This window comes from Diachasma alloeum, unplaced genomic scaffold (genome assembly GCF_001412515.2).
Source record: "Diachasma alloeum isolate Michigan unplaced genomic scaffold, Dall2.0 Dall_scaffold_00648, whole genome shotgun sequence".
Lineage (NCBI taxonomy): Eukaryota > Metazoa > Arthropoda > Insecta > Hymenoptera > Braconidae > Diachasma > Diachasma alloeum.
The window spans coordinates 543,143-560,896 of record NW_021680780.1 but is presented as its reverse complement, the minus strand read 5'-3'; the positions used below and the strand labels follow the sequence as shown (position 1 = coordinate 560,896).

At 39.4% G+C, this 17,754-nt stretch overlaps 4 protein-coding genes across 8 annotated transcripts; 2 read left to right on the top strand and 2 right to left on the bottom strand.

The window, feature by feature from the left end:
- Positions 1 to 714: 714 nt before the first annotated feature.
- Positions 715 to 11,080, bottom strand: LOC107043908 (N-acetyl-D-glucosamine kinase). 4 transcript variants are annotated; one of them, XM_015265598.2, is made up of 9 exons: positions 10,959 to 11,080; positions 3,708 to 3,855; positions 3,500 to 3,573; positions 3,090 to 3,236; positions 2,587 to 2,671; positions 2,343 to 2,441; positions 2,035 to 2,287; positions 1,451 to 1,749; positions 715 to 1,177 (listed from the first exon to the last, which is right to left on the bottom strand). In XM_015265598.2, the coding sequence occupies exons 4-9, from the start codon at positions 3,170 to 3,172 to the stop codon at positions 851 to 853; spliced, it is 1,146 nt and encodes a 381-aa protein (XP_015121084.1). In that variant the 5' UTR covers positions 3,173 to 3,236; positions 3,500 to 3,573; positions 3,708 to 3,855; positions 10,959 to 11,080; the 3' UTR covers positions 715 to 850. The 4 variants fall into 4 exon arrangements, with proteins under 4 accessions (XP_015121084.1, XP_015121083.1, XP_015121086.1 ...); XM_015265597.2 differs by lacking the exon at positions 10,959 to 11,080 and adding an exon at positions 3,940 to 4,090; XM_015265600.2 differs by lacking the exon at positions 10,959 to 11,080 and adding an exon at positions 3,940 to 4,090 and having other exon boundaries at positions 3,500 to 3,570.
- LOC107043904 (E3 ubiquitin-protein ligase TRIM33) lies at positions 4,202 to 8,940 on the top strand. Its single transcript, XM_015265590.2, has 3 exons — positions 4,202 to 7,424; positions 7,654 to 7,806; positions 8,020 to 8,940. The coding sequence occupies exons 1-3, from the start codon at positions 4,560 to 4,562 to the stop codon at positions 8,191 to 8,193; spliced, it is 3,192 nt and encodes a 1,063-aa protein (XP_015121076.1). The 5' UTR covers positions 4,202 to 4,559; the 3' UTR covers positions 8,194 to 8,940.
- On the top strand, positions 10,052 to 12,291 carry LOC107043909 (lipase 3-like). The gene is made up of 6 exons (XM_015265601.2): positions 10,052 to 10,178; positions 10,569 to 10,746; positions 10,815 to 11,170; positions 11,364 to 11,522; positions 11,604 to 11,831; positions 11,925 to 12,291. Exons 2-6 carry the CDS (start codon positions 10,575 to 10,577, stop codon positions 12,075 to 12,077), a joined length of 1,068 nt encoding a protein of 355 aa, XP_015121087.1. The 5' UTR covers positions 10,052 to 10,178; positions 10,569 to 10,574; the 3' UTR covers positions 12,078 to 12,291.
- A 463-nt stretch (positions 12,292 to 12,754) lies between these two features.
- On the bottom strand, positions 12,755 to 17,121 carry LOC107043906 (calnexin). 2 transcript variants are annotated; one of them, XM_015265592.1, is made up of 7 exons: positions 16,875 to 17,121; positions 16,483 to 16,752; positions 15,288 to 16,243; positions 14,488 to 14,628; positions 14,126 to 14,251; positions 13,487 to 13,663; positions 12,755 to 13,370 (listed from the first exon to the last, which is right to left on the bottom strand). In XM_015265592.1, the coding sequence occupies exons 1-7, from the start codon at positions 16,909 to 16,911 to the stop codon at positions 13,314 to 13,316; spliced, it is 1,764 nt and encodes a 587-aa protein (XP_015121078.1). In that variant the 5' UTR covers positions 16,912 to 17,121; the 3' UTR covers positions 12,755 to 13,313. The 2 variants fall into 2 exon arrangements, with proteins under 2 accessions (XP_015121078.1, XP_015121079.1); XM_015265593.1 differs by lacking the exon at positions 14,126 to 14,251 and adding an exon at positions 13,746 to 13,868.
- Positions 17,122 to 17,754: the final 633 nt, after the last annotated feature.

Below are 17,754 nucleotides of genomic sequence, written 5' to 3'. Positions count from 1 at the left end.
GATATTCGAACGATGTTGAAAGTATGTCCTTTACTCTACTCTCTCCTGAAGTTTAAACATCTCTGGGTTGTGCTCCATACTGAGAGTGAATCATGAAAGTGCCAGATGAGAGGAAAATGGAGATATTGTGATACACTTCATGTAAATATATTTTTACAAATAACGAAAAACATCAGTTTACTTCATTATCTCCCCACACTAAATTCAGCATAAAATGAACTCCTTTTTCATTCGAATAACAAAGTGACCACGACTTCAGGACTTTAAATGGATCACTCGTTTCACGGTCTGTCTTCAAATCTGTTGAGAAAATTCCGGTTATTTCAGAATTTTTCCATTAATTAATAGCATGACCCGATGATAAAACTTTTGATAAGAAAATTCCTTGATGTTCTGACAATATAACATTCTCAATTGTAATATTATCGTTCTTAAAACTCTCACCTGCCATTATCCTCATCATTCCAGACAATCCCAAGCCCCCAGAGCACCAGAAAAATGAGCACAGGCACAGCGAGGAAGAAAAAAATTGTCGAGACAATTAAAACAACGAGATATCCAATAAAATTAAAGATTTTGAGAATGAACCAAATGAGCCAGTCCCAGATCCACTTGATTGGGCTCAGGACACCCATAATTTAAACGTTACAAAAGGGTTAAACCATTTCGTTGACTGTCAATTTTTCTGAAAAAAATTTCCCAACAATTTTCCACTCATAAAAAATTGTATTTTTTATTTTTTCGAGAAAGACAAAATACAAAAATATATTGTGATGAAAAGCTCGATCTGAATTTTTGTAGCCACATGATATCAGTGTAGAATCGTCAATAATAGTGAATAATAGTGGTCCTAGGATGTAGGAGTGACAGTTGCCTCGCAGCAAGGGTCGACAGGAGCAGTGGAAACCCCACCTGTGGGAATATTCTCACGTTTATAGTGGAAAAAAGCCTCGGTGTGTTCGTCGTGAGTCTTCACCAGGCCCTCGCATTTGATCTTCTCTGCAGCAACATAGCAAGCACCAATCGCCGAAGGCGCTATCAACCTCAGAAGTGTAAGTTCATCGACGAGTTTTGCCTCTTGGATTTCCTCGGTGAAACCTTTTTTCATGTAGTCCCAGGATTTCCAGACTGAACCCACGCAGATTACCTTGAGACCGCCTTTTCTCAGCTTCACATCCTTTTGATAGAGATCAAAAAGACGAATGAGATGAATTAAACTAATAAAATTTGATTAGACACGATTCTTTAGAGGAATTGAACAAAGATTTTAATCAAAACTTTATAATCTCTGACGTTTTAATTTCTTTGTTATATCGCAAAATCTAATAAAAAGAAGAGTGAAAAATTCAGAAAATGAGATTAATATAAAATCAAACAAATTGAATACTTCGATAATACTTTCGCATATTTTTAAAGCAAAAATTAAAAAAAAAAATTTAACGATGCTTACGTTGTGTGCCTTTGGTGCCAGTGCATTAATATGCTTGGCGAGCATTTTTCCAGCAGAGGTAAACAGTGATAAACACAGAGGATCGTTTTTTTCACACCCAGTGGCCAATTCCTTTGTAAACATGGCGAATTTGCTCTTGTTGAAATTATTATACAAGTGTGGGAGCATTGCATTTCTGTTTGGCACATGAAAGAACGTTCTCATCGCTGGCCAAACGTAACTGATGAGATGTGGAGCCTTCTGAAGACCGTCCAGGTCATCGAAGACATATTTTGCAGCCTTGTGAGCAATCCAAAATGCTAAAACGATTTTAATTAATTATGAATCAATTTTACAATAGAAAGTAACAATTAGAAATTTTTTGGCCGGTTATCAAAGAATATCTCGATATCCAAGGGAAATAGCAAAATTTTTGTCCTTGTATGCATGTAGGACGAATTGAGGGCTACAAAAAAAGTCATTACGAAAACTTGGTAATTATCTCCCTTCGATTCGGAGATATTCCCCGAAAACTCAGCTAAGAGCAATTGCTCTGAATGAAGTCAATTGGAGAAAGATGAAATAATACAATAAATACCAAATACCTCCTCCCTCGTCCCCCATCATGTGTCCCCACCCCCCACAGCCGTGCCTACTCCCGTCAGAATTTTCGAGGACTGCATTGCTCCCAGTGCCAGCTATCAAAACGATTCCCCCAGAGTCTGATCCTGTTTTGAGGCTTCCCACTGTGTCACTCCCCACGACGTACTCTCTACTGGCATTTGGAAAATTAGTCGAGAGCATCTCCACGAGTTTCTGATTAGTCTCCTCTTCCTCGCAGCCACTCAAGCACAGGCCCTGAATGAATATTCTCAATTAATGCATGAACTCCTCTAATTGATTGAAGACGTACTGTGCAATCCATTGGTTGTGATAGCGGCATCTCCAGGGCTTCTTTTGCTTTCTCTATCATGCAGTTGATTCTGGATGTGGTTTCCTCCATTCCGAAACCCTGAGAGAGCATGAATCAATGGGTGATGAGGGATATATTAGAATGAGAGTTAATTAAACCAAAAGGAACGATTGAATGATTTTTTTGTTGGTTCCGTCAATTGAAGGAATTTAATAGAATGTAGTAGTTTGGATGATTCAATTACCCAATGATTTGTAGAAGGCCCTGGTACCTCGACCAATCGTTTCCCATTGCCATCCATTACAATCAATAAAGACTGCGTGGCTCCCCTCGAAAAAAAATGAAGAAAAATCAATTAATTAAATGGAGAATGAATTGGTGAAACGAGATAACAATATTTCCATTGTGACTATTTTTTTTTCATTGATACAATACATTTTTTCATAAATTCAGTAAAATAATAATTTTCACCAATAAAAAAATTACCGCTGTGAAAAACTGGGTAATTACTATTTTCACTGTTTGATTTTTCTCCATGAGTGGATTCTTTTGGATTTTTTACGTGAATTTAGTTTTATTCCTTGGCAATTTGCGGAAATCATTTCAACCAGGTAGTATTCCTACAGTTTTATCTCCTGAATTTCCAAGACTCAAGGCCGAGTGATAAGAGTCACGAAGAGTGTCAATCATACTCAAGTGATAATATCAAATAGTACGAGAGATGAGAAATACGGATTTGGATCTTACCCCTCGATTCCACAGATTCTAATCTCATCCGCATGCTTCGCTGACGTGAGCTCCGGAGCAATTGGCTCTTTCGTTTCTGCCATTGTTTCGTTATCACGTATTGCTCATAAACGGTACCTGATACTGAATAAGCGCTCTTTTCCTTCTCTGTAAAATGAATGAAAGGGTTTTTTTTTTCTTCCGAATGAAAGAATTGTAATCATTCTCTTTTCACATTTTCTAATTTTTCTATATTCGTAAATAATTTCTTGTGAGTTTTATCTTTGTTCTATTCAGTCTAAAGAACAAAAGTGTCGTATTGATCATCAGTACCGCAAAAAAATAAAGAATGTTGTTTACGGCAAATAAATTAATAAAACATAAAAAATGCTATTAATCACGAGGAATAAACAGAATAAAATTATCATTGCCTGAACTATGAGGAATGTAAATCCCTCGAGGCTGGAAAACGCCGATCTTCCTGCTGTATCCAGTCGTCTGTCTGCTGCCAGATTGTCACAAAAACATCGATCACAATAATTAACAATAACTCAATAAATTAATCAGTGAATCGATAGAAATGTTCACAAGGGCCCAAAACAATAGGTATTAATTTTTTTTCGTGAAAATTGATCTCACTTGATATGTCAATTTCTGATTTTGAATGAAATCAGGGTGGACCTCATCAGTCGGTGCAGTCCTCGTCACTGACAGCGGCTTATTTCTCTTGTGAAGAGTTGAAACATTTTTTCTCTCTCTCTCTCTCTCCCTCTCTCTGTCTCTCTCCCTATAATATGAAACAGAATAAAAAATGAAAATGTGAAAAATGCAATATTACTTATCAGAAATTTAAAAAGTATACATCAAAAACCTTCTTTTTAGTAAATACTGTGGATTTTAGGACATCAATAAACACCTCAATCAATTAATTAGTTAATGAATCGCTCTCTTCCTCTCACTTTGAAGTATACAAATGTTAATTTTTCTGTGGATACCACCACTCCAAGTAATTTTCCCTTACACTCGTGTCCCCCACTCTTAACATCGAAGAAAAATTCTAGTGCAGCGGCACGTTGGGAGATGGCGGGATTATTCCTCTGGCGGCAGTAGCGTCGCGCAACGGTGAAATCGCCAACTGAACCGAAGGATGGAAGGCGGAGGAAGGTTCTGAAGCGACTCGTCAAACCTCACCATGCGAAACCGTGATGAAATTACGGGAAAGTGAGCCAAAAACGTGTCAAATGCCTTTCTCCCCATCGTAACCCAATAATCCCTCGCCGAATCGCGAGCATCCCATTTCCAGCAGCCAAGTATCTCGTTAAACTCCCAATAGTGTTCGTAAAAACTGGCAAAACTGTGCTCCAAAGCACTTCCGCGAGCTTTCCCCCAGCGCAGATCGTGTTTACCATGTGAAATAAACAAATAATCAATTGTAAATAGCCGAATCGCGCGTACCTACAATTACAATCAGTGAATGAATACCGTTAAATAATGGAGGAAGTCATCTCCGAGGTGATTGTGCCCCCAAGTGCCGTGAAAGAGGAGCCAATTGAGCCCAACAATGATGCCCAACAGTTGCAGATGCAAGTGACAACGAACAACGATGAGAACGAGGGTAGCAGATGCACCCCCGAGAGTCGCGAGAGCGAAGTGAGATATTTCCTCTCAAAATGCGTATTTTGTAATAAATCATTTACCTACGAGGATGAGGCCAAATTGTTGGAGTGTCTTCATGCTGCATGCGGTGGTTGTATAAGTGCCAAATTGAGTGATCACAGTGTATACGTTGATTCGGAGGTCGTATTGGAGGGTAATATCGTGTGTCCAATATGCAATGTCGCGAGTCAGGGTGAAAATCTGATAGAGAATCGTTTTCACACTAAATTCATCGACGATGAGATGAATCAAACGTCCGACGAGGACGCGAACAAGGACGAGGAGGAGGAGAAAAAGTGCACGAGCTGCCATGACAATGCGACAGCAACAAGTTGGTGCGTCGATTGCGAGGAGTTTATCTGTCAGAATTGCGTTATGGCGCATCAGAGATTGAAAATAACGAAGGATCACACGATCAAGCCGAAGGAGGAGGTCTCGAGGGACGGCGAGGGTGCCAAGAAGAGCGATAAAAAAGCCCCGAGCTACCTGTTCTGCTCGGTCCACCCCCACGAGCAGTTGTCCCTGTTCTGTCAGACCTGCGATCGCCTGACATGTCGTGACTGTCAGCTGACTGAGCACAGGGATCACAGATACAAATTCATCCACGAAATAGCTGCTGAAACGAAAACATCGGTTCAAACACTTCTCAAAGAAGTCACGTACAAACGAGTGCTGCTGAAGAGTGCGATGAAGGTGATAGAGGATCGTCAGGTTCTCATAGTCGAAAAGAAGAAGAACCTAGTGCAGGACATAACGCAGATGGTGGTGCAGATGACAAATGCGATAAACACGAGGGGGAAACAGTTGGTGATGCGGCTGAACGAGGTATGCGATCAAAAACAAAATACATTGAACGAGAAGCGAATAGCACTGGATCAATTGTCAAAGCTGACTGATCACTGCATTCAGTTCGTGACATATGCCCTTGAGAAAGGCTCGGACATGGACTTTCTGTACTCGAAGAAATCGGTGACAGGTCATCTGCAGAGAATAAAGAATAGGCGAGCAGACATTCCGAATCCGGAGATTCCAGTGAGAATTCACTTGTCCCTGGAGAAGGTGGCAGACCTGATAAAGGTCGTGTCCTCTATAGGCTCGATATACGTTGACGGGAGGGTCTTTCCCTCGCAGTCCCCCTCGTCGGGTGCAAGCACGCCCACCACAACCCTTCCCACTGATTTGCAAACAGAGCGCAAGCAAACACCCCCGGTTAACGCTCCAGCTGAGAGTCCAACAGTTCCACTGTTGCCTCTTCAACCTTCAATTTCGACTCAAGTCAACACTTTTACCTCAGTGCCTATGACATTCACTCCTCAACCACCAATGGTGAACCAGCCCCCACCACTGCCTCCATCCCAGCCCCAAGCACCCCCTCAGCATTATCCCCCGCAGTATTCAATGCACACACTACCTCCAAGATCCTCCCCACAGTCGCAACCCCCAAGACTACCGTACAACGTGAGCTACAACGGGGCCATTCGCCACCAACTGATGATGCCCCAGCGTCCCCTGGGCAACTGCCACCAGCAGGTCACCTCCTCCACACATCCCCAGCAGGTGCAGTTCGACCAGATGGGGCAGAACGCCAATCTCAGGGGGCTGTTGGCTCCCTTTCAGAGGGCAATGCCCAACATGGCCTACAGGCTGCCCCCTGGCTACCGATACCCAGCTAATAACGTTCAGAGACCAGTGGCACCTGCCACACATACCTATCAGCCCACAAATCCAGCTCTGGTGTCCGGGGGCAGGGTCCAGCAGCTCAACCCAGCCCCCTCGAGCCAGATCCAGAATCCCTACCCCAATTATCAGCAGGCAGCTCGTTGGCATATCCCCCAGTCGGCCAATCCTGGCGTGAATTTTTTTCCCCAGAGACCCATGACACAGGTCCACATACCACCAGCTTCCCTCCCCAACGAGGCTTACAAAATAATGCTCAAGGCACAGCAGAACAACAACACCATCAGCAACAACAACAACAACAACAATAATATGAGTAGTAATATGAGTAGTAATATGAGTAGTGGGATGAGCAATGCTTCGAGTGGAAGCAGTCAGAAGAGTGCGGCGACTGGGGTGGCGAGTGGGGGGGAGACCCCGCAGGTCTCGACTCCTGGACAGACAGTGACGTCTTCGGTCCCTAAGACACCGAGTCCAGTGCCGGGAAAGGCAGACGAGACTGAAAAGAGTCTCGACAAGTTCTGTCAGAAGTCTCTCAACGACTTGATGCTGACTATCGCCAAGTTGGATTCCAATGGGATTGTCGTGATTCCGGAGGCCCAGAAAAATCAGTTGGACTCTGCGCAGGTCGACAGTTCGACGGATGAGGGGGTGAACATGGACAGGGACAACTCGGATGAGGGCTCCAAGGAGATCGCTGCTTCCATGACCAAGGACGATCCCAATGAGGACTGGTGCGCTGTCTGCATGGACGGGGGCGATGCTGTCTTGTGCTGTGACAAGTGCCCCAAGGTCTTTCATCTTTACTGTCATATACCAGCGCTCAAGACATTCCCGGATGAGAGCGAAACCTGGCAGTGCATGCTGTGCACCAATGTGCTAGACACTTCTGACGATCCACCCTCTGACAAACGGCCGCATTTTATGAGCGCTAAGGAATTGAGAATCGCGCAGAGAATTGTGCTGGAGCTTTATTGCCAGTATGAACAGAGTCTTCCGTTTCGGGAAATTGTGTCACCGGAGGTTTGTCATTTTATAGCTTTTTTTCCGTCCATATGTAGTGATCGGGACACCACGTTATAATGCAAGGAAAATTAAAAAATTAAAAAAATTAAAATGAAAGATGATTCGATATTATTTTTTAATATTGTAATGATAAAAATATCCAAGAACAATTCATGTAAATAATGAATGGTGATTGATAAAAGGATCGATTATGATGATTAATGGATATTCTCTATTCTCTTTGCAGATTGCAGAGTACCATCGGATCATCAAAAAGCCAATGGCTCTGGATGTCATCCGAGAGAAACTGAAATCCGATAGCGCCAATCATTACACTGATTTGCGACAAGTGTTTGCTGACATTAGACTGATGTTTAAAAATGCATTTACCTATAATCCTGTGAGTAATGGGTCTAAAAAATCTGTGACTACCGGGGCAAACATACGTGAATACGTGCGGGATGAAATGCATGCTTCCACTTCACTTGCAGTCTCTTTTTTTTGGACTGAGGATCCGATACTATTGCGTATTATTGCAATTGATTGACGAAAACAATCACTCATCACGATTGTCACATTTCCCTCCAATAATTGACTTTTTTTTTTCTCTCAGGTGGATTCTCAAGTCTACCAAGAAGCTCGCAATCTCGAGGAATTTTTTGAAAAATTATTACTGAAGTGGGTACCAAATTACGCCTACGACGATCCATTCTTGACAACAGATGCTGATGAAGACGAGGAGGTGTTCCCCCCGAACAGAAAATATCGAAGAATAATCAACGATTGACACTTGTGTCATTTCTTTTAACACTGAATAATTTTTTCTGCTTAGCTGTAGACGATTGAGCAAAATACTGAATGATCGACATGTTTAATCTGGATGGGCCAGGATTGATTTATCCATCAATATCATTGTTAGTTCTCCGTTGTTAGCCGTTAAAAGTTATCAAAATATTTTATAACTGTGAATCAAAACGTGAGAGGAGAAATGGTCAGAGTATGACATTTTTTTTTCTGCAATCGCGACAATGACTGGTGTTCAATGACGAGAAATGATAGAAATATGTATACGTGTAAAATGCACATCGCGCCCTATCCATATCTATTTTAATCCTTCAAACGATTCATTTGATTAATCGTGAATTATCCCGATCCGTTGATTTCGAGTAAGCATCATCATATAAACGATATTCATTTAGCCTACCGAATTAATATCCTCATTTAGTTTAGACTGATAATTTATTTCTCTCGCCGACATGAAACAAAAATTTGTAAACATTTTTATTGAAATCATAATTTTACCGAGCAGTTGCTATGTAGAGTATTGTAAATTCTGTTGAATTCTGGTGAAAAAAATATTCAGCAATTTAGTTGACTATCAATTGTTACTATAGAAATAATAAAATTTTGAATTTTCGGTATTAATCGTCAGTTTACTTCTTCAAGTAATGTTTACGCATTAAGTCTCAAATGATTGGATACATGGTGTATTTTTATATATACATATATAAATATATATATATATTATTATGAACTATTGAATATATACATAATTACAAATAACTCTGGTTGTTATTTTTGCGTGAAATACTATTCACTTCAGATAGGAGCAGTTCCACGTCAAAATGCAAGATAAAAAAAAGTCGATGACGAGCATCTTCTCGCCAATTTTTTTTCCAAACAGTTGGTCTTCAAATAAACATTTTGAAAAAAAAAATCATTGAAAAATATTGAAAATTGAAGAAGTTATAATTTTTTGACCGCACTATCCCCACCCGATCGGTACTTGGGACGTTTTTGCTACGCGCTCGTTTGAGCTGCACACGCAAAAATTTCATTTTTCAGTATTTTTTTCAATATTATTGATAAATAATGCTCTTAGGCGACAATCTTTTTCACTCAAAAAATCCTTGATCACATGTTCCAAATGTGCCTAAAGTTTCATGACTTTGGCTGCATTTTTCCTTGGATTTTGCAGTTTTTTCAGTGATTTCCATAAGATCACGGGTTAAATGACCACTTTTTCAAAAATTCATAATAAATTAACGTACGTACGAATACGTAAAAAAAAGAAAAAATGGCTGTTTTTTTCAACCCAATTATGGCCCAATTATCTTTAACATAGAAATAATTATAAAACAAAGGACTACGACGTAGGTAAAAAATAAGTTACGATAAGATAAGAAGTTTCCTGTTTACGAATTTAAATAAAATTTTTACAGAGCAGAGAAATATTTAGAGCGAACAAGCCGAAAAATACCATCAGAGCAGTAAGCAACTTGTCAATTGTGAGTAGTATTAAGAAGATTACAAGAATATCTATGATCAAGAATTAATGTTGCAAATACCAGCTATGATAAATGAATAAGATAATGATTTATATAATAAGGGAAAGGGAGATTAGCTGAGCTCCGAGCAAAGAATTGAACCCAGCGTTTCTTCATCAAGTAACCAGTGTCTCAGTTGGCTCTTAAAGGAAGCAGGCGATAATACGGAAGCATAAGTATTCTGTATAAAAAGTGAAGCTCTATCACAGAATAAATTCGTGCTGTTGAGCAGAAAAATTTGAAAGTAGTCAATAACATTGAACCAGAAATAATCCCTAAAAATCGCATCATGTATTCTGATTTATGTTTTCCATCGCGAAATATTCATTTGATTTTTATATTATTCGGCGCCATAATAGCAGGTACAGCGACAGCAAATGATCAGATCAACGAGTTACAATCTAAAAAAAAAATACCATACGATCCTGAGATTGAAACAGCAATAGTGAGTGAAACATAATTAAAAACAAAAATCATAAAAAATTCTAGATTTTAAATTTCAAAATTTCAAAATTTCAAAAATTTCAAAAATTGAAAAATAATCAAAAATAAAAATGAATAAATTATTCGATATTTCAGTAGCGAAACAGTAAAACGGTTCATGTCGATTTAGGCCTAAACTGAATTTTTGAAGAATATCTCGGAATCTGAGGAAGACAGCAGAATTTTTGTCAAGACCTTGTTTGTAGCGCCCATTGCGCTGTACAAAAAAAAGGTCATTACGAAAATTTCAAAATCTTCCTTAGATTCGGAGATATTCCTCAAAAACTCAGCTGAGGTCTAAATCGACTTCATTACTGGTTTCAATGGACCATAATTCTCGCCATGGTTTCAGGTGAATATGGTCAAAAACGCGGGATATGTCCTCGACGAGCACATAATCGAAACTGACGACGGATATTTACTAACGTTGCATCGACTTCGGAATGAGTCAGGATCCCCAATATTCCTGCAGCACGGACTGCTGAGTTCTTCCGCCGACTGGTTCTCACTTGGCAAAGAAAAAGCCTTAGGTAAATAGCTTTAATATTCATGATCCTACATTCGTTTTTCTTGAAATTATTCAATTTTACCATTGCAGCTTATTTACTATCGGATCTGGGATACGACGTGTGGTTGGGTAACGACCGAGGTAACGCATTGTCTAAGGCGCACGTCAATCTATCTACGGATGAATCCGAATATTGGAACTTCTCATGGCATGAAATGGGAATCTACGATTTACCTGCTATGATAGACTACGTTGTCAGTAATACAAATAAGAAGGTGATCTACATTGGCCACTCGATGGGGACGACAGCGAGTTATGTGATGGCAGCAGAACGCCCTGATATGCAGGATAAATTGAAATTGATCATCAGTTTTTCACCAGTTGTCTACATGACTCACATCAAGAGTCCTCTATGGCTCTTGGCACCGGTGGTCGATAAACTAGAGGTCAGCATCCACACTTTTCAGCTTTTCATCTAACGTTTCGAAGGGATAAATTATTTCTATAGAATTCCAATAGAATTTTCTATAACGATTTCGCTAGGTGTTCTATTAAATTTTTTCATACGTGTCTGACTTGTTACGTTTCATCACTGTTCCACCAACTTAAGGTTTCTACATAGAATTTTGATTTTTCAAGATGATTGCAAAAACCATTGGCTTCAACGAGCTGTTCGCCGCGGATCATATGATCGGTGTTCTCCTGCGACATTCCTGTAGCAGCAATACCGTCACCGGGCATTTGTGTGCGAATTTAATTTTTGCAATAGCCGGATTTGATACGGCGCAGATAGATTGGGTGAGTCGGAAGAGAAAGATTAACATTAAACATTAAAAATTAACATTAATATTAACATTGAGATTCCAATGATTGCCGTAGGATCAATTGACAACTGTCACGGGTCTCGCTCCTACTGGGAGTTCAACAAAAAGTGTCATTCATTATTTGCAAGAAGTAGAGCGTTACCAATTCAGGCAGTATGATTATGGAGTATTGGATAATTTAAAAAAATATGGTACGCCCACTCCACCAAAATACGATATATCAAAAATAAAAGTTCCCATTGCTTGCTTCTACGGTGACAACGACTGGCTGGCTGAAGTTCGCGTAAGTCAAATTAATTTTCTATTTATAGAGAAACGTTGAAATGAGGCAAAATAATTGGCAAATAATAATATAATATATTTGGTATTATTTCAGGATGTAAAAAGATTCTATGCGGAACTTCCCAATGGAATCTCAATCCAGAGAGTTAATCTCACATCGTTCAATCATGTAGATTATCTGTGGGCGAAAGACGTTCCAGACTTGCTGTATTACCCAACGATTGATATCATTAAAAGTTTCGATTAACTAGTGGCTGTCGCTCACGTGGCTTTTCCTCAATTTGGAATAACATTTCACTAACGATTTTTCAAAGTTTTATTCAAATAACTTAATATCATAGTTTTAAGTGTTATAAAAAATTTCAATCGAATCATCGGTTGTGGCAAGTATATTCAATTATATATGTTATTCAATTATATAGAAGTATATTCCTTCTGATTAATCAATAAAAATCTGATAAGCCTGGCAAATAAGACTATTTCTTCAACGCATATAACTGGTAAATAAAATGCTTCATCTTCTTATGGTTTGAATTCACAATTATGCCTACAAAATTTGATATTGTGGTATTAATCAATTAGATATTAATCAATTTAAGAAACGTCAGGAATATTGAACCCCTTGAGACGAGTGGATGGAGAATCGATTTGCGAGCATGTACAAAAGTTGGCAGAATATGCTTTTGTCTGCAATTTTGTTTTCCAGAGTCCCACAAAAAAAAAATAAAATAATTTAACACTTGAATTGTAATGAAAAAATTGACTTAAAATATCATCTATTCATTGATATTTAATTGTCAGTAAAGCATAATTAGCAATTCGCCAGCTAACGGCAGCAATGTGGTATGCTGTACATCAACAAAATGGCTGTCGTCAACTGTCCGTCTGCTGGAGAACAAATGAACGACAAACCAAATGCACAAATGTCTTTCAAATCGTGATTTATTCATAAAAAATCAACAATCATTACGAAGAAATGTTCTACAGAGAAATATTTCATCTCACATTATCAAATTTCAAAAACCTCCTCCTCTCTGTTGAGAGAAATAAGTGAAAACAAGACACAGGTGCGTCAACTACTTCGAAACAAACATTGGGAGGCAAGCACAATTGTACAACTCGTATTCATAATTTTACCATTAATGTATCTATCGTGTACATATGTATAAACAATACTCGATCATCAGTGCCTCCAAACACCAATAGTTAAAGGAATTAATATTACCATTTAATCGTAATTGAACCAATACGAATATAAATACGTGACTGGATGAAAAAAAATTCATTATGCAAATTCAGGGAGAATGAGGGAGAGAATAGTTGCATGGCATGCACACGAATAATGGCGCGTTTGAACATGTTTTATAGTTACGTAAATGCAATAACAAATGTTTTTCCTTCTTTCTTTCAGTGGACATACGGTGGAATGTGACTTATGTTACAGATAATTCAATTTTTTTTTTCCTAGTTGTTCATCTACTCTTTATTCTTTATTTGGCTTTCTCCGGCGGGGTCCATCGCCACTTCCTCCCTGTTCGTCCTGGGGAAAGTTTTGTCAATTAAAAATGATAAAATGTGTGTTAATGCTCATTGAAAAATAATACGTATTCAATGAACAAAAAAAAAATCATGCAAGGAAAAATTGAGAGACATTACCTTTTCACTCGCGATAATTTCATCAGTCTCTTCATGATTTTCATTATTATCGTTAAGTGGTTCATCAGGGCGGGGTAAACGAGGCACTTCGTCCTCAGGGTTGGCATTACCATCGGGGGTCGGGTACTTGGTCTCATCAGTGGGAGCAAGCGGATCCTTCTCGTCGTCAGACGAATCCTGGCCGATGAAAATTATTTAAAAAAATGTTCTCCAGTTTGGGAAATAAAACAAGCATGCTACGTGGTAATTTCAGTGATACCTTTGAGGAGAAGCAGCAGCAATAGATGATGAGCAATAGGGGTAGGCCAGTGGATACTATGTACACTGCCCAAATCCATGGGTTTTCGCTGGTGAAATTAGCAACTCGACGCCATACACTTGACTAATTGAGGAAAGAGGGGGCTGAGTAATTAGGTGGATAATAGCCTACAGGTACTTAAGGGTATTCAAGTACTTTGGCCGGTTCGTTGATGGGATTATTTATAATTTGAAAACAAATCACTTGAGAAAAATTTATAAATTTGATGGGCAAAATGGAATGAAATAGAATTGCAGTGGATTAAATTTGGTATACGCAGTAGCTCTACTGGCACAAAGCTTTCACAAATTACTCTGAATTTTCATTTTGAATCTCTGTACCTCGCGTGATCTTCTGAAGAGGTACGAAATGTAAATGACAATTGGTACAGCGCAGTAGATGAAATAAACCGCCCACCAACCGGGCTTATAGTTCATGGATTTCATCATTCGACCCCACAATGTCGCCTGAGCACGTTTGCATTGCAGAGGTTTCATTTTTATCTTATTTACTTTGTATGTAATTCATTCAAGTGGATGAAGCGGGAAAAAAAAGACTCAATTCGTCGCAAAAATTGAGTTTCCTGAGTAATTTTCAATTGGATTTGAGGGGAAGATGGTTTTTAAAAAATTTCATCTCCCGTAGAAAAAAGATGATCAATTTTACCACTTCATCGAATTTGAAAGTATTTTCAACTACTTACACCTTCCTGAGCGATTTTCTTTCGTCTAATCTCGAAGGTGTCGTCGGCCCACTGTTTAGCAACATCTTCATCGTCAGTGATTATGAGATTGTCGAAGAGAATGTCCGGAGACATTGACCAGAGTTCAAATCCAATAGCGCCCTGTGTAAAGAAAAATGTAATTAATTTTTTTTTCAGAATTTTTTTACCCTGAAAATGAGCAATTTTAGCTGTTTTTAACTCGAGAGTCATTACGTGACCAAAGTTTACACATGATAAATTATATTGTTCGAAAATTTTTTATGGGTTAATGATAAAAATATTGGAAATAATTTAGAAACTATTTGGATGGAAAATGTATTTAGTGATGAAAACTCTTAATGATCCCTAAAGCTTGATATTTACGCTGAAGTGAAGATAAGAATGTAAAGAAATGGGGAAAATCATTAACATGAACCGCGGAGAGAAATTCCAAACGTTGTACAAACTCAACGACAGTTTAAATTTACAGGGGCAAATTATGAAATTTTATATTTTTGAGCATCAGAAAGGTAAGAGTTTCCCCTCTTACTTGAATTTTCAATAAAAACATCAATATTCAGTGTAAAAATATGCGGAATTTTCTATTAATTTAACATTCAAGAATATGTTCACCTGATTGTCCCCTCATTTCTATCATCTTTCATGGAACAATTACCCTGAAATTGACATTTACCTTTGAGGTATCAACGGCATTTTGAATTTTCAATTAAATGAATATAAAAATTGATCCCTTAAAGCAATAAAATAAATAAATAAATGAATAAATAAAAACTACTCACAATTGGCATCATCTTAAAAGGCTGTTGATCATTGAAATACTCCGGATTATGAACGAGCCTGGGCTTCCACTGTCCCTTATAATTAGGATTATTAATAAGAGCAGGAAGCCACTTGCCCTTGTACCTCGGATTCTTCTTCAATTTTTGTTTGTAAACTCCACACCCAGAGATGCCCTCGCACTTGGGATTGGGTATCTCCGGTGGTTCCCACTCGCCATCCATCTCCACATCCCAGTCGTCAGGTTTAGCTGAATCAGGATTTGGAATGGTGGGTGGTTCATTCTCGAGCCAATCCTCCGGCATGACATCGTCCTCATCGACAATCTGGGCAGGTGCATCTTCGTCCCAGTCCTCTGGTTTAACAGCCGTAGGATCTGGTATTTTCTCCCTGTCGTCCCAGTCCTCGGGCTGAATGTCATTCGGATCCTCAATCTCCAGAGGTGGATTGACCGGTGGTGTGAAGTCATCGAGGAGAGAGCCCTCATTCACTATTTTACCGTCGACCTTGACTTGAAATGAATTGTCAGATCTAACGATGAGTGTGTAGAGATGGGGTACTTTGTCCTTGAAGTAATCCTCGAGTCGTTCCTTGGCTTTTTTACTGTGCTTCTCCTCGATACTACCATTGATGGGATTTTTATGACGAAAGATGAAGTGGAGCTTGTGATCGGTGCCACACTTGTCGGGCCCAAACATGATAGTGTAGGGGGTCTTGTCGTGGAAATTTGTCAGGTCCAGGGAGCCCTCCTCCTGGGTGAGGAGCTTCAGGTAGGCACCCCCGCACTCCTGGCCCTCCTGGAAATTAACTTCGTACTGGACGACCAGTGGCTTTTCCTCAAACTTGAAGGGCTTGTTGAGGAGAGCTGCTATGGCAGCATGTCGAGCTTTGCTCTTCAATACTAGGCCCAAATCGCCGTCTTGAACACTTCTGCTTGGCTCCTCGACGGCCCAAACACCTTTTGTGATTGATTAAAATTAGTTGCGGTGAGGGGATTAATCAATTGATTTTCATTCATTTCGGTTTATTTTGGAACGATGAGCCTAGTTATTGATAAATATGTCTAAATTCAACATAAATAGTCAAATGTTTATAAAAACTATTTCTACGGCTCTTCCTTCTCTCAAAAATCCCCCACCAAAGAAATCGTCCAAATCAATTAAATTAAATTACCACCTGACGAAACAGAAACATTACCATCGTATTTAGCGATATCCTCATCGATCTCCTCCTTCTTAGCCTGCGACTGTACCCAAATAGCACTGAATCTCTCCCGATCATCGAAATGCTCGGCTAAGTACGCAAACCCAGAGACAGTCGGGCTCTTGTAAACGGGTTTTTGGTTATCCTCATCATCACTGGCATCCTGATCATGAGTGTGGCTCTCTCCCAAGGCCCCAATAACCATAAAAACACTGAAAATCACAGCCCCCAAAGTACAAATACGTCTTCTCCCCATCCTGAGCCCTGGAAAACCAAAAACAATCCACATGAATAAAAAACTAGAGCACTCGGGCTTGACACGTAACCTAATTCAATTAATAATTCACTCCAATGCCACACTGCACTGGCCTAACCACGAGACTTACCGGTTGAATTTTCCAGTGATAAAGAGCCTATTCTCATAGAATGCACATGAGTATTTCTTCCACCTCCACCGCAGTATCAATGAGAGTCCGAATAAATTACGTATGCAAAAAAACGATTTGCACTTTCTTTTATTTGTTCCCGATTTTGGTCTGTGCGTTGTCCGAGTAAAATCTACGACTGGGGGACGAACTTCCGAATAGAAAAAAATAAATTAGGGTGAGGTTCGGTCGGTCCGATGAGGGGGGACTAGAGCGTGGAACGTCATCAGAAAGTGCATAATATAAATGAAAGAGAATTTTCTAGCAGCTGCGCCTAAGTCAGATCTCCGGACAATGGTACGGCAAGTACCATCGGAGTAGAAAATGGATTTCCATTTTTTTCGTCGCCAGAAGATCATTCAGCCAAAACCAATTTCCATACATCATTTATAACCTTCGCATCTACAATGTAACAATTTGGGTTTTACAGAATAATTTTTTTGTAATGAAAAAAATTGGAATCCAGTTCTTATTCCAATGGTAAGTTGCAATGCTTCTTAACTTTTGGACGACAGTTACCATCACAGTAGAACATTTCAATCCAATTTTTTTCTAGGGTGAACTGATCATTTTTGAGAATTCAAATTCTGACACGCCTCATAACGATGTTATACAGGATGTCCGGATTTCCATCTATCCAAATAATCACTTCGCCGTAAAAAAAAAATTGAATTGAAATATTCTACTCTGATGGTAGCATGTCTTCGTGGAGTTAGTTTATTACTACATGACCATTTCCCACTGCATTCATTTACCGACCGATCCTCCCCTGTATCGAACAATTTCGCCCTTACCCCCCCCCCCCCCCCCCCCCCCCCCCCCCCCCCCCCCCCCCCCCCCC

Excerpts from the sequence above, each read along its gene's own strand:
- LOC107043908 (XM_015265598.2), bottom strand. The coding sequence starts at position 3,172 with ATGGCAGAAACGAAAGAGCCAATTGCTCCGGAGCTCACGTCAGCGAAG. Across the intron at positions 2,672-3,089 it reads AGAATCTGTGGAATCGAGGG|GGGAGCCACGCAGTCTTTAT; the intron begins GTAAGATCCAAA and ends TTTTTTTTCGAG. Across the intron at positions 1,750-2,034 it reads GATGGGGGACGAGGGAGGAG|CATTTTGGATTGCTCACAAG; the intron begins GTATTTGGTATT and ends AAATCGTTTTAG.
- LOC107043909 (XM_015265601.2), top strand. The coding sequence starts at position 10,575 with ATGGTCAAAAACGCGGGATATGTCCTCGACGAGCACATAATCGAAACT. Across the intron at positions 11,523-11,603 it reads ATACGGCGCAGATAGATTGG|GATCAATTGACAACTGTCAC; the intron begins GTGAGTCGGAAG and ends TGATTGCCGTAG. Across the intron at positions 11,832-11,924 it reads ACTGGCTGGCTGAAGTTCGC|GATGTAAAAAGATTCTATGC; the intron begins GTAAGTCAAATT and ends GTATTATTTCAG.
- LOC107043906 (XM_015265592.1), bottom strand. The coding sequence starts at position 16,911 with ATGAGAATAGGCTCTTTATCACTGGAAAATTCAACCG. Across the intron at positions 14,629-15,287 it reads CTTTTAAGATGATGCCAATT|GGCGCTATTGGATTTGAACT; the intron begins GTGAGTAGTTTT and ends TTCTTTACACAG. Across the intron at positions 13,664-14,125 it reads TCTTCAGAAGATCACGCGAG|GATTCGTCTGACGACGAGAA; the intron begins GTACAGAGATTC and ends TTCATCGGCCAG.
- LOC107043904 (XM_015265590.2), top strand. The coding sequence starts at position 4,560 with ATGGAGGAAGTCATCTCCGAGGTGATTGTGCCCCCAAGTGCCGTGAAA. Across the intron at positions 7,425-7,653 it reads GGGAAATTGTGTCACCGGAG|ATTGCAGAGTACCATCGGAT; the intron begins GTTTGTCATTTT and ends TTCTCTTTGCAG. Across the intron at positions 7,807-8,019 it reads ATGCATTTACCTATAATCCT|GTGGATTCTCAAGTCTACCA; the intron begins GTGAGTAATGGG and ends TTTTTCTCTCAG.